Source organism: Ranitomeya variabilis, chromosome 4 (assembly GCF_051348905.1).
Source record: "Ranitomeya variabilis isolate aRanVar5 chromosome 4, aRanVar5.hap1, whole genome shotgun sequence".
NCBI lineage: Eukaryota > Metazoa > Chordata > Amphibia > Anura > Dendrobatidae > Ranitomeya > Ranitomeya variabilis.
In genome coordinates this window covers 662,162,488-662,177,492 of record NC_135235.1, presented here as the reverse complement: position 1 = coordinate 662,177,492, position 15,005 = coordinate 662,162,488, and the positions used below count along the sequence as shown (strand labels likewise).

At 42.1% G+C, this 15,005-nt stretch overlaps 1 protein-coding gene across 1 annotated transcript in view; it reads left to right on the top strand.

Annotated features, from left to right (window-relative positions):
* The window catches only part of LOC143766216 (uncharacterized), a 49,449-nt gene extending 34,997 nt beyond the window's left edge, over nucleotides 1-14,452 (top strand). The window contains exons 2-7 of the mRNA XM_077253721.1: nucleotides 5,781-5,930; nucleotides 6,061-6,240; nucleotides 6,324-6,447; nucleotides 6,529-6,626; nucleotides 6,825-6,915; nucleotides 12,792-14,452. Of these exons, the coding sequence (XP_077109836.1) occupies nucleotides 5,781-5,930; nucleotides 6,061-6,240; nucleotides 6,324-6,447; nucleotides 6,529-6,626; nucleotides 6,825-6,915; nucleotides 12,792-14,311 (2,163 nt within the window). The 3' untranslated portion in view covers nucleotides 14,312-14,452. The remainder of the gene's footprint in view (nucleotides 1-5,780; nucleotides 5,931-6,060; nucleotides 6,241-6,323; nucleotides 6,448-6,528; nucleotides 6,627-6,824; nucleotides 6,916-12,791) is intronic.
* Nucleotides 14,453-15,005: the final 553 nt, after the last annotated feature.

The window sequence follows — 15,005 nt, the reverse complement described above, 5'->3', positions numbered from 1 at the left end:
GTCCTGCTTCCTTTGTGTCTTCCCATTCGCAGTTCTCCTTTGGTCTCGCCGGTTCCCAGCTCTTACCTAACTGTACTTTATCTTGCCTCACTCTGTCCGTCCTGCGCCTAGCTTCTTTATCTTGTACTTCCTACTACCTGTCTCCGGGTTCCAGCTTCTGCGGCAATAATCTCCCTTGGGTCTGCCCCTAACACTCCCTGTATAGGGGGTGATCTACCTGGTCAGCTCACCCTTGGGAGGTTCGTTGTTGTGGATCTGCGGGTCCACCCCAGGTATTCCAATAGGATTGCACTCGGATGACATCTGAGTGCAGTCTGATTCTCACAGTACAGACAGGCCATGGACCCCGCTGGTACCCCGACTCCTACCCAGAAGGAATTATTATTCCTCCGGGAGAATCAGTCCAGGATTATGTCCTTTTTGAAGTCCATGGAGTCCCGACTCTAATTCCTGCAGGCCTCCGACCCTGGGAGCGCCTCTCTGTTAGCAAGTCTCCAACAGGAGCTGGCCCAACAGCATGACACTCAAGCTCATATTCTTAATTTTATGGCTTCTGTGGATGATCGCCTTCGTGCCCTCCAGTCTTCCGCTCCCATTCCCTCTCAGGCTTCGGCTTCTCATCCGTCTCCCCGTCTGGCTAAACCTCCTCGCTATAGTGGGGATCCTAAATTGTGCAGAGGGTTTTTAAACCAATGCCAGCTTCATTTTGAGTTACTTCCCATGCAGTATCCCACCGACCGTTCTAAAGTGGCATTTGTAATCTCTCATTTAGAGGCCGAGGCTTTGGCGTGGGTTAATCCCCTTTGGGAGTGGGATGATCCCCTTGTTTCCCAACTCTCCACCGTTGTTGAAACGTTTCGTAAAGTATTTGATGAACCAGGTCGTTTGGCCTCTACCACCGAGTCTCTGTTTAACCTTCATCAAGGTATGCTTTCCGTGGGTCAATACGCCATCCGGTTTCGCACCCTTTCATCCGAATTAGGATGGAATAATGAGGCTTTAGTGGGAGCCTTCTGGCGGGGGCTTTCTCCTCGAATCAAGGATGAGTTGGCGGGTCGTGATACTCCGATGTCTTTGGAGGAGCTTATCGCTTTGGCAACCCACATTGATTTACGTTTCCAGGAACGTTCTCGAGAATCCGATAGAGAGAGGAGATTTCCTCGACTTCCTCCGGTTACTCCTAATTTTTCCCCTTCTCTGTCTGAGTCGACTCCTTCCCCGGAACCCATGCAGGTGGACCGTCTTAAACCTGTGGAGCAGCGTCAGAAAGAGAGGCTTGCTCAAGGTCTCTGTTTCTATTGTGGTAGTGCGTCTCATCTCTTGCATTCCTGTCCTTTGAGGCCGGGAAACGCCTCCACCTAGGGCAGGTAAGAGAGGTCTCCCTAGGTATCCCTGAACCCTCTCAACCCCTCACTCTTTCTGTTCTTTTACATCTGGGAAATAAACGTTTCTCTGACTCTGCTTATATAGATTCCGGGGCAGCCGGGAACTTTATTCAACTTGAAGCAGTTAGGAGATTGCGGATTCCGGTCAGATCCCTGGAGACTCCTCGACAGATTGCGTCAGTCGATGGCCAACCTCTGCGGCAGTCCGTAACGGTTATTGAAGAATTGGAACTCCAAATTGGAATCCTGCATCGTGAAAAGATCGTCTTCTATGTTCTGCCTTCTTTATCCCATACGTTTCTTCTTGGACTTCCTTGGTTAAGGACTCACAAGCCTTGTATTGACTGGCGGTCTGACGAAATCCTGAGTTGGGGACTCTTCTGCCAGAGTAACTGTTTGCTTCCCATGTTGCCAAGAGAATCTTCTCGTCCTATCTCGGCGTCTTCCAATTTACCTTCCGCATATTTGTCTTTCCTGGATGTCTTCGATAAGAAAGAGGCTGAGACCTTACCTCCGCATCGACCCTACGACTGCCCAATTTATTTAGTTCCGGGCTCTACTCCTCCTCGAGGTCGAATCTACCTGTTGTCTCCAGCCGAGACTCAAGCCATGACTGAATACGTCCGGGAGAATTTAACCAAAGGTTTTATTCGCAAATCCTCCTCCCCTGCAGGTGCAGGTTTTTTCTTCGTTAAGAAGGATGGGACTCTTCGTCCTTGTATAGACTACAGTGGCCTCAACAATCTCACAATCAAGAACAAGTACCCGCTACCACTCATACCTGAGTTACATAGTTACATAGTTATTAAGGTTGAAGGAAGACTTTAAGTCCATCTAGTTCAACCCATAGCCTAACCTAACATGCCCTAACATGTTGATCCAGGGGAAGGCAAAAAAACCCCATGTGGCAAAGAGTAACTCCACCATGGGGAAAAAAATTCCTTCCCGACTCCACATACGGCAATCAGACTAGTTCCCTGGATCAACGCCTTATCAAGGAATCTAGTGTATATACCCTGTAACATTATACTTTTCCAGAAAGGTATCCAGTCCCCTCTTAAATTTAATTAATGAATCACTCATTACAACATCATACGGCAGAGAGTTCCATAGTCTCACTGCTCTTACAGTAAAGAATCCGCGTCTGTTATTATGCTTAAACCTTCTTTCCTCCAGACGTAGAGGATGCCCCCTTGTCCCTGTCTCAGGTCTATGATTAAAAAGATCATCAGAAAGGTCTTTGTACTGTCCCCTCATATATTTATACATTAAAATAAGATCACCCCTTAGTCTTCGTTTTTCCAAACTAAATAGCCCCAAGTGTAATAACCTATCTTGGTATTGCAGACTCCCCAGTCCTCTAATAACCTTGGTCGCTCTTCTCTGCACCCGCTCCAGTTCAGCTATGTCTTTCTTATACACCGGAGATTAGAACTGTGCACAGTATTCTAAGTGTGGTCGAACTAGTGACTTGTATAGAGGTAAAATTATGTTCTCCTCATGAGCATCTATGCCTCTTTTAATACATCCCATTATTTTATTTGCCTTTGTAGCAGCTGCCTGACACTGGCCACTGAATATGAGTTTGTCATCCACCCATACACCCAGGTCTTTTTCATTGACGGTTTTGCCCAGAGTTTTAGAATTAAGCACATAGTTATACATCTTATTACTTCTACCCAAGTGCATGACCTTACATTTATCCCCATTAAAGCTCATTTGCCATTTATCAGCCCAAGCTTCTAGTTTACATAAATCATCCTGTAATATAAAATTGTCCTCCCCTGTATTGATTACCCTGCAGAGTTTAGTGTCATCTGCAAATATTGAAATTCTACTCTGAATGCCCCCTACAAGGTCATTAATAAATATGTTAAAAAGAAGAGGGCCCAATACTGACCCCTGTGGTACCCCACTGCTAACCGTGACCCAGTCCGAGTGTGCTCCATTAATAACCACCCTGTTTCCTATCCCTGAGCCAGCTCTCAACCCACTTACACATATTTTCCCCTATCCCCATTACTCTCATTTTATGTAACAACCTTTTATGTGGCACCGTATCAAAAGCTTTGGAAAAGTCCATATATACTACGTCCACTGGGTTCCCTTGGAGTTGTTTGATCGCCTGAGAGGAGCCCGAATTTTCATGAAATTGGATCTTCGTGGAGCTTACAACTTAATCCGTATTCGTTCAGGAGCGAATGGAAAACTGCTTTCAACACCCGGGATAGTCATGCCTTTCGGCTTGGGTAATGCTCCAGCAGTATTCCAGGAGTTTGTGAATGATGTTTTCCGAGATCTACTCTACTCCTGTGTGGTGGTGTACTTAGACGACATTCTGGTGTTCTCCGCTGATCTTGTTTCTCACAGAAGAGATGACCGTCAAGTGCTCTCCCGTCTTAGAGAGAAACGTCTTTACGCCAAACTCGAGAAATGCGTTTTTGAGCAGTCTTCGCTACCGTTTCTTGGCTATATTATTTCTGACTCTGGCTTGCAAATGGACCCGGAGAAAGTGTCTGCTGTGCTTGACTGGCCACGCCCCCAAGGAGTGAAAGCAAGTCAACGTTTTCTTGGGTTCACCAATTACTACCGGCAGTTTATTCCACATTTCTCCACTCTGGTCGCCTCAATTTCTGCTTTGACTCGCAAGGGATCTAATCCCCACATCTGGTCTTCCGAAGCTGAAGATGCTTTTCGGTCTCTGAAACATGCATTTGCCTCGGCTCCCGTACTCCGTCGGCCTGTCTGTACTGTGAGCATCAGACTGCACTCAGATGCCATCCGAGTGCAGTCCTATTGGAATACCTGGGGTGGACCCGCAGATCCACGACAAAGAACCTCCCAAGGGTGAGCTGACCAGGTAGACCACCCCCTATACAGGGAGCATTAGGGGCAGACCCAAGGGAGACTATTGCCGCAGAAGCTGGAACCCGGAGACAGGTAGTAGGAAGTACAAGATAAAGAAGTTAGGCGCAGGATGGATAGAGTGAGGCAAGATGAAGTACAGTTAGGTAAGAGCTGGGAACCAGCGAGACCAAAGGAGAACTGCGAAGGGGAAGACACAAAGGAAGCAGGACAGGACAGAGACACCAGACTACAGAGTACGGAGAGGACACTGGGAGGACTGGACTGGACAAGGAAGCCTGGGAAAGGCAGAGAAGCTGAACTGGCTGGACAGAGCGGAGACTCAGAACAGGCAGTGCAAAGACAATGGTGGACCTGAGTCACAGAAGCACAAATGACAGACAGGCAAGGAGCAGAGGAAGGAATCACCTTATATACATGGAGTGCTGGAGCGGAAGGAGTGGCCGTGACAATTGTATTGCTTGAGCCTACAATTCCCAGGATGTACTTAATCCCTTTAAGACCTTAGACATATCCATACATCCAGGTTGAGAAGTACTTCTCGACCATGGACGTTTGGATACATTCAGGCGATTTTGCATGCAGAAGATCTGTGTGATCGCCGCCTGCTATTCAGCTGACACCCGGCGCTCGCTTCTAGGAGATGTGCCCGTACCTCTCCCTGCAGTATAGCAATCGCCCTCCAATCGGTGTCCCCGCAACATCACCGCAAGGGGCCGATTGTTGCCATGGTGACCCGATATCGTCATGATGACATCCGGTCACCAGAGCTAGAAAGTTACGGTAGTTAGATCATGCACAATGAATTTTAATCTGTGCCGCGCAGCACTGACGCTGAGAATATTCTCAGTCTCTCTTCATTTTTCTGTCTGTCTTCTACTTCTCTCTTTCTTGTCTTCTCTTTTCTTTCCCTTATCCTATCTCTTCTCCCATTCTCTTCTCTCCATTATTCTCTCTCTCTCCATCTTGCTCTCTTCATTGCTCTTTCCACATCTCTCGCACTCTCTTCATTGCTCTCTCTCCATCTCTCTTGCTCTCTCTTGACTGCTTCACTGACGTACATTCTATTTGATACTCTAGTATATCTCCTGCAGTATTGCTAATGCCGACTCCAGTGTCGGTAAATGAGGCGAGAATTAGCGTTATGGATGATGAGTCTGTGAGAAACTTATTCAGCTGCCGACTTCGAGGAAGAAACGGCTTGTTGTGTGTGGTGTAAAATATAAAGGTTTTATTAGTAGATGGAAAGAAGAAAACAGAATGCTGTAAAATACTAAAAATAGTAATACATAAAGAATCCCCCACTACTGCCTTACCACCAATGCTTGAGTCCACTGCTAGACTCTGTATTTCCTGGTCAGTTCTGACAAAAATGTGATAACCAGTATTTTTGAACATGGATGAGCGGTCTTAGTCAGCAATTCTACATATGTTCCAGTCTATACGAACCAAGAAAGAACACACACGTTTGCTCTTTTAATATTATTACATGGGATTCTTTATGATTTTACATTGACTTATCATTATCAGGTCCTTACAATATCGGATCTTCTTAGTGGTGATCGTTTATATAAGAAGATTTTCCTGATTTACTCATCAATGATGGATAAGGACAGAGACAAGATGGTGGAGAGGATATTACACCTCACCCTAGAGATCCTCTTCCGGCTTACTGGAGAGGTGAGAGATTCTGATGATGTCACATTACATCATTCTTATCTATGGGAATAACAGATGGACAGAACTGGAGAGGTGAGGACTCTGGAAATGTCTTTTAGTGAGATTTATTAATGTGTCTCTCCATAACCAGGATTACACAGTAGTGAAGAAGACCTCTAGTGAGCGCTGTCAGGACCCTGTGTCTGAGGGATGCGGAAGATCCATGAGCCCAATCATGGGGCCTCCACCTCACCCCATGATACATGAGGATGTCAATGATCAGAAGATCCTAGAACTCACCTACAAGATTATTGAGCTGCTGACTGGAGAGGTGACACTGGTGGGAATGCTGGGACATTATACAGTACTGATATGAAGGGATGGAGGGGATGACAGTATCATTGTATGTGTCAGGTTCCTATAAGGTGTCAGGATGTCACCATCTATTTCTCCATGGAGGAGTGGGAGTATTTAGAAGGACACAAAGATGCGTACAAGGACGTCATGATGGAGGTTCCCCAGCCCCTCACATCACCAGGTAATAGACAGGACTAAATACACACGGCCTATAATTATCTGTATTAAGAATAATTTCAGTCCCTGTATGTGTTTCCTCCAGTTCTGTCCAGTAAGAGGACAACACCAGAGAGATGTCCCCGTCCTCTTCTCTCACATGACTGTAAACAAGAAGATCCCCATGTTCCTCAAGATTATCAGGTAGATGGAGAGAAGGTGTCATGAGATCTCTCCTATGATGTGTAGACGGCTGTGAAGGTCTTGTGCTCAGTCTTGTTTTATCCACCAATATTACATGTTTTAAACTTAAATAATAAGAACTGAGGAGATGGCAGGATTAGAGCTGATCATAGATGTGACTTCTATGTCTGTCTGTGACTTCAAGAATATTTGTTTCAGGGTGAAGATCTGACCCATATTAATACTACAGAGATATGTGTGATGGGTGATGAGTGGTGTAAAGAGGAGATTCCAACATATGACTCCCCAGGTGAGTAGTAACCATTAAATGCAGAGTTTCCAGATTCTTCTAAGTCACTGGCTGTGGCTGTTTTATCAGTAGTGTTGTCTGGCCATATCACAGTCGTGGCCTCGCCATCTTGCCGCTAGACCACTACATGCTGCTTCACCCAAAACTGTTCCAGTTAGTTTGGGCAGGGCCGGCGTCAGCACCTGGCGCACCCGGGCAAGTGCCGGGGCCCTGACAAGACAGGGGGGCCCACTCACGCAGTCATACATCCATCTGGCCGCTTTAACCCTTTCTACCCTTTCAATTTGCCCTGCCTGGCACAAGCATCTTCTCAGTCAGTGTAGGGCCAGGCACATAGGGGTTAAGGACACAGCCAGCGTGACATTGTGGGCGGAGAGTTCTCCTGCTCTGCTCTCCTGGCTGTGTGCACTGTGCAGTGCTGAACTAATCAGGCACAGGCAGATTCCGGACTGGAGGAGCTGCTACCGGCACCTGAGTGAGTGCCATGCTATATCGCTGTATATTCTGACAGTCTGGGTGACCTGGGGCGGCCATGGGCTGGGCGGCTGCAGCTGACTATATATATATATATATATATATATATATATATATATATATATATATATATATATATATAGCAGCCGCCCAGCCCAGGCCCCCAGCAGCACAGCCTGTATAGATACAGTGTATATAATATATATACAGGACAGGTGCTGGGGGCCTGGGCTGGGTGGCTGTTGAAGTATATACACCGCACAGTACCTCTCCCCTGTATATATACACCGCACAGTACCTCTCCCCTGTATATATACACCGCACAGTACCTCTCCCCTGTATATATACACCGCACAGTACCTCTCCCCTGTATATATACACCGCACAGTAGCACTCCTCCTGTCCTGTATATATACACTGCAGAATTTACAATAGCTATCACTCATGTAAGTAGTGAAATCTGGCATTGTACTCTACCTATATTTCTCTGCTGTATCTGGGCATCATGAATCGTGGTATGTGTTAAAGGGGGGGGGGGGGGCCCACTGAGACTCTTTCGCCCGGGGCCCTCAAAAACCTGGAGCCGGCCCTGAGTTTGGGCATTGGAGGTTCTTCGTCAGTTCTCCAAACTACATATCCAGTTGACAGAATGTGCTGACAACTTAGAAATTCATGGGAAAAAATATTATTCGTGTAATGTGCCTCTAAGATAAAGCAGAGGATAATGATACTGTTACCTTCCTAGAATCCGGGCGTCATATAGGATAAATCTACCTTCTTCCCTTCTGTGCTGCTTAATGAGCTCATAGGGTTGCTACAAGACCAGTTTGAATCTTTGTGGTCAACGTTTGGTGTTATGACCAAGACATCATCCCATGTGCAGTGAGGGCCAATTTTTGTACAATAACAACAAAGTATCCCTTTATACTGACTTTTTTCAGTCTCCTTTAAAAAATAACCAACTAACCTTAAAAAGGATTACTCTAAATTAAAGAAAAAAAGTCAGACTTATCCCATGATATATCTCTAAGCTGTGTAGTTGAGGGCTCTACTGACTCTGTCATGAATTTCATGTTTTTTTTTTTTATCCGAAGGAATTAAGATTACTGCACAATCTCGGGAGAACTAATATTTCCTCTACTTTTCTGGTCAGGACTCAAAGTAGCTCCAATTTTTTATTTTTTTTCTATACAGACCTCATTTTTTAAATATGACGTGTCTCTTAAGGGTGATATGGTGACATCCACGGAATATTTCTTTAGATCCCAGTTCTTCTGAAATTGTCATTTTCTGTGATATATTGCACACTAAGTTACTGGTAAGGGTAGGCTGATATATTTTACGTCTATATATAAAAATATCTGAAATTTGCCAAACATTTTAAAATATGAAAACTTTTCAAAATTATTAATATGTATGCCCTTAACGACCTCCCATACGCATTAAAACGGCGGCCGCTAAGGGGCCTTATTCCCTCATTGCCGTTTTAAAAGGGCGATTGGGAATAAGGCTGTAGCGCTCCCCAGAGTCGGAAAATATCTGGGGTCTTGGCTACTGGGCATAGCTGAGACCCTGGAAAATATGATCACGGCCTAAGGATAAAATCATTTCTCTCTCTTCTGACATGATATACATTACAGAGGAGAGAGAAATGATGCCACCCCGAAACACACTACACTGATACTATGAAAGACCCTATCACAGTGATCAAAAGAAAAAAAAAAGTAAGTCAAATCCCCCTTTGTCACCCCTTTAGTTATATTAATATTATAAAATACATTTTTTTTTTCTATTCTTTGGGTTGGTTTAGGGTTATATTAGGGTTTGGGGTGGGGGTTAGGGTTGTGTTAGGGTTGGAGTTAGAATAGTTTTTTTTTTTTCCAAAAGTAAAAAAAAATGATGACAATAAGATGGCTAGTGTTAAATGCAAGTGCATTGGGTGCTCGGGTATGTACAAAGTTTCGTGGATCCCCACTTTTTTTGGGTGTTGCAAAACATGCGGGGTAGGGACTCAAGCATGCCACTTTGGTGCATACCCGCGCGAACTAGAGTAGAGAGCGCTTGCGCTCTACAGTATTGATGATGTATTCAATTTGATAATCTATTGTTATCAAATTGTGTGTCATACCTGTGGGTTAAAAATGCTCAATATACCTCTGAATAAAATAAAAAATGGAGTCACTTGTGGTAGGTTTCCACTGTTTAGGCACATCAGGGGCTCTCCAAACACGACATGGCATTCGCTAATGATTCCAGCAAATTTTACATTCAAAAAGTCAAATGATGCTCCTTTCCTACTGAGCCCTGCCATGCGCCCAAACAGTAGATTTCCCCCACAAATGGGGTATCAGCGTACTCAAGAAAAATTGCACAACAAAATTTGTGGTCCACTTTCTACTGTTGCTCTTGTGAAAATAAAAAGTTTGGGTCTATAGTAAGTTTTTTTTGTGAAAAAAAAATTTAAATTTTTTCCTTCCACATTGCTTCAGTTCCTGAGAAGTAACTGAAGGGTTAATAAACTTCTTGAATATGGTTTTGAGCACTTTGAAGGGTGCAGTCTTTAGAATAGGGTCACTATTAGGTATTTCCTGTCATATAGACCCCCTCAAAGTAACTTCAAATGTGGTCCCTAAAAAAAATGATTTTGTAAATTTTGTTGTAAAAATTAGAAATTGCTGGTCAACTTTTAACCTATCTAACTTCCTAACAAAAGAAAATTATGTTTAAAAAATTGTGCTGATGTAAAGTAGACACACCCAACCACATTCTAGGAGAAGTTTATTAACCCTCAGGTGCTTCACATACATTTTTGAAATGTGGAAAAAAAATTAACATTTAACTTTTTTCTCAAAAAAAATTACTTCAGACCCCATTTTTTTTTATTTTTGACAAGGGTAACAGGGAAAAAATGGACCCTAAAATTTCTTGTGCAATTTCTCCTGAGCATGCCGACAACCCATATGATGGAGAAAACCACTGTTTGGGCGCACAGCAGAGCTTGGAAGGGAAGGAGCGCCATTTGACTTTTTGAATGCAAAATTTGCTGGAACAATTGGCTTGAATTGAAAGCAGATGCCACGTCCCGTTTGACGAGCCCCTGATGTGCCTAGCCAATGGAAAAGCTACAAAACTGACCCCATTTTGGAAACTAGACATCTCAAGAAACTTGTCTAAATGCTTCACAGAAATTTATAACGCTGAGCCATGAAAACAAAAATGTTCTTTTTACCACTACAATGTTGTTTTAACACCAAGTTTTTAATTTTTCTAAGGGCTAATAGGAACTTTTTTTTACAACAAACAGAGGTCCATTTTTTTCTGCGTGCGTCAATACCCTATATGAAATAAATCTTTTTCAAGCACTGTACAAAGCTCAGAAGGCAAGGAGCGCCAGATTTTACACTTATTGTTTGCATGTGCAATCACCTACTAGGAGAGCCTATAAGTTGCCAGAACAGCAGAGCTCCCCATAAGTGACTCATTTTACAAACTGCACCTCTCAATGAATTCATCTAGGGGTGCAGTGATCATATTGACACCACAGGTGCGGCACAGAATTTTACACCATTGGGCAGTGAAAAAAACTAAATTTTTACGACCAAAATTTAGTTTTAGCCCCAGATTTTACATTTTCACACAAGAAATGGGTAAAAATAGCACCATAATTTGTCCCACAATTTCTGCTGAACGTGGCAATACCTCATATGTGACTGTACAGTACTGCTTAGCCACATGGAGATACTCGGAAGGAACGGAGCGCTATTTGTACCTGGAGTGCAGATTTTCCTAGAACAGTTTGCAGACTCCATATACTGAGCCCCTAATTGCTAGAAGAGCAGAATCCCTCCTCAAGTGAGGATTTACACCCCTTTGTGAATTTATCTACAGGTGTAGTGACGATTTTGACTCCATGGCTGTTTTCCAGAAACAGGCAGCAGTGGATGTTGCAAAATGAAAATTTCAAACTGCTATTGTACTGACCAGTACATTGTAGTGACCAGTACGTTGCAGTCACCAGGACGTTATCCCCAGCTTGTGAACTATGTTGTTTAGGTACACTGTGGGGCTCAGAAGGGAGGGGGCATTTGGATTTGGGAGCTCAGAATTTGCAACATTTCTTTTGAAAGGTGAGGAGTCATTTCGCTTTCCAGAGCATCTGTAATCAGAGACAAAACAACATTTTCAGTCGTACCATGTTTATTTCTATCCGTCTTTTTGATCGCGTTTTATTCCACTTTTTGTTTGGCGGTATGATGATAAAGCATTGTTTTTTGCCTTGTTCTTTATTTATTTTTATGGTGCCACTAAAGGGGTTAACTAGTGGGACAGTTTTATAGGTCGGGTTGTTCCGGATGTGACGATACCAAATATGTGTACTGTTATTGTTTGTATTTTTTTCATACAAATATTTATTCATAGGTACAAATATCTTTTGATTTTTTAATTATTATTTTTCTTAAAATATTTTTACAAATATAAAAAAAAAAAAAGTTTTAACTTTTTTTTAACTTTTTTACTTTGTCCCACTAAGGAACTATCATCTGTCAGCTGCACTGACAGATAAAGTTGACAGATAAAGTTGCTAATCATGCTCTAAAATGTTCATGTAGTCCCATTTTTTTCATTTTCACACAAGGTAATAGAAAATAAATGTAGCCCATTGTTATGGCACATGGCAGAGGTCAGAAGGGAAGAAGTGTCATTTGACTTTTGGATTGTAGATGTTGCAGTCATCATTCTCGGGCACCATTTCACCATTTGCAAAAGTCCTAATGTAAAAATTCCTTCATAATTGTTGTGACTATTTTGACTCCACAAGCACTTTTCGGACATTAGCTTGTAGTGGATGTTTTATTGCCCAACACATGGTGCCCAGATTGTGCGTCAGGAAACACGCAAACCGTAAATTAAGTGGGTACTTCTCACTACAGCAATGCCAAGTAAATGAATGCTAAATATGGTTTGGGCACACTGCAAGATTTAGAAGTGAGAGCGGAGATTTGGCTTTGGGAGAGTGGATTTTGCTGAATTAGTATATGGAAGGCATGTTGCTTTTCAAGAGCTTTTGAGCCACTAACAATGTGGAAACCTTTGTTTTTCCCATGTAAAGACAATGGACCTGAGTGAGAGCCTGTTATTTGGGGGATGAGTGGAAGTTTTTATTGGTATCATTTTATTCTACAGAACATTATTTGGTGGCTTCTTATTCCAATATCTTGGAGGCAGAATTAACATAGAGGGTTCCTGGTCTAAGAGATACTATCAGATTGTGAACTGTTTTTGTCTTGGTCCAAAAAAAAATATTTTGTAACATAACATGGAATTTTTATGAATATTTTATATATAATTTTAAGGATATTTTATTCAAAATTAGTAATTGTTTTTTATTTTATTATTGACAGATTACTGTACCAGGAGATCAGAGGAACAACTGACATCTTCAATTTTTAAATCAGATGACCTTGAGATCACACAGGATACAATTGAAGTGAATGCCATTTCTCCAGATACACAATCATCCCTTCACAGAAAAGATCTATCATCTGATAATTTGAAACAGGTCCTATCTTCTGATCCATCAAAGACTATTAAGGAAAATCAAACTGACAAATGGGGAGTAAAAAATCAAAATACTCTTGCAACAAAGAAGCTATTTTCATGTTCAGAGTATGAAAAGAGTTCTCTCAAATTGTTTTTTGTTGCACAACAAACAATTAGCACAGAGGATGCTAGATTTTCTTGTTCTAAGTATGGAAAATATGTTAGCCAGAGATCAAATCTTGATAAGCATGAGGTAATGCACACAGAAGAGAAACCATATTCATGTTTAGATTGCGGAACTTGTTTTGGATATCAATCACATCTTATAAGACATCAGAGAAATCACACAGGGGAGAAGCCATATTCATGTTCAGAATGTGGGAAATGTTTTACAAATAAATCACATCTTGTAAGACATCAGAGAAGTCACACAGGGGAGAAACCATATTCATGTTTAGAATGTGGGAAATGTTTTGCAGATAAAACATATCTTGTTACACATCAGAGAAGTCACACAGGGGAGAAACCATATTCATGTTTAGAATGTGGGAAAAGTTTTGCAAATAAAACATATCTTTTTACACACCAGCGAAGTCATACAGGGGAAAGACCATACTCATGTTCAGAATGTGGGAAATCTTTCGCACAAAAATCACATATTCTTAGACATCAGAGATGTCACACAGGGAAGAAACCATATTCATGTTCACAATGTGGGAAAGGTTTTGCAAATAAATCACATCTTGTTAAACACCAGAAATTTCACACAGGGGAAAGGCCTTTTTCATGTTCAGACTGTGAGAGATGTTTTACAGAAAAATCAACTCTTATTAGACATCAAAGAACTCACACAGGGGAAAAACCATATTCATGTTCAGAATGTGGGAAATATTTTAACCAAAAATCGTCTCTTGTAATTCACAAGAGAACTCACACTGGAGAGAAGCCTTATTCATGCTCAGAATGCGGAAAATGTTGTGCAGATAAATCAAATCTTTTGAAACACAAGAAAATTCACACTGGGCAAAAGCCCTTTTCATGTTCAGAATGTGGAAAATGTTTGGTAGACAAACAAAGTCTCTTGAAACACCAGAGAATTCACACAGGGGAGAAGCCATTTTTGTGTGTTGAATGTGGAAAATGTTGGGCAGATAAATCAAGTCTGGTTTCACATCAGAAAATACACACAGGGGAGAAGCCATTTTCATGTTCAGAATGTGGGATTTGTTTTCTACGTAAATCACATCTTGTTAGACATCAGAGAATTCACACAGGGGAGAAGCCGTATTCATGTTCAGAATGTGGCAAATGTTTTACCCGAATATCGCACCTTTTTAGACATCAAAAATTCCACATGGAAAGAAGCCTTTATCATACCTAGAAGGTGAGAAATATTTACTGGAAAATCATATTTTTGACTATCAAAAAAAAAAAAATCAGACAGAAATAACTTGTACAAGAAGTCATATGAGACAGTCGTATAAGTACACAAGAAAGAGAAAATTATTTAGAACTTAGAGTGGGGAAAAAAAGTATTTAGTTAGCCACCAATTGTGCAAGTTCTCCCAATTAAAAAGTTGAGCGAGGCCTGTAACTGACATCATAGGTAGACCACAACAATGAAAGTCAAAATGAGAAAAGAAATCCAGAAAATCACCCTGTCTGATTTATTTAGCAATTTATGGTAGAAAATAAGTATTTGGTCACCTAAAAACATGCAAGATTCCTGGCTCTCACAGACCTGTAACTTCCTTAAGAGGCTCCTCTGTCCTCCACTCATTACCTGTAGTAATGGCACCTGTTTGAACTTGTTATCAGTATAAAAGACACCTGTTCACAACCTCAAACAGTCACGATCCAAACTCCACTATGGTGAATACCAAAGAGCTGTCGAAGGACACCAGAAACAAAATTGTAGCCCTGTACCAGCCTGGGAAGACTGAATCTGCAATATGCAAGCAGCTTGGTGTGATGAAATCAACTGGGGGAGCAATAATAAGAAAATGGAAGACATACAAGACCACTGATAATCTTTCTCGATCTGGGGCTCCACACAAGATGTCACCTCATGGGGT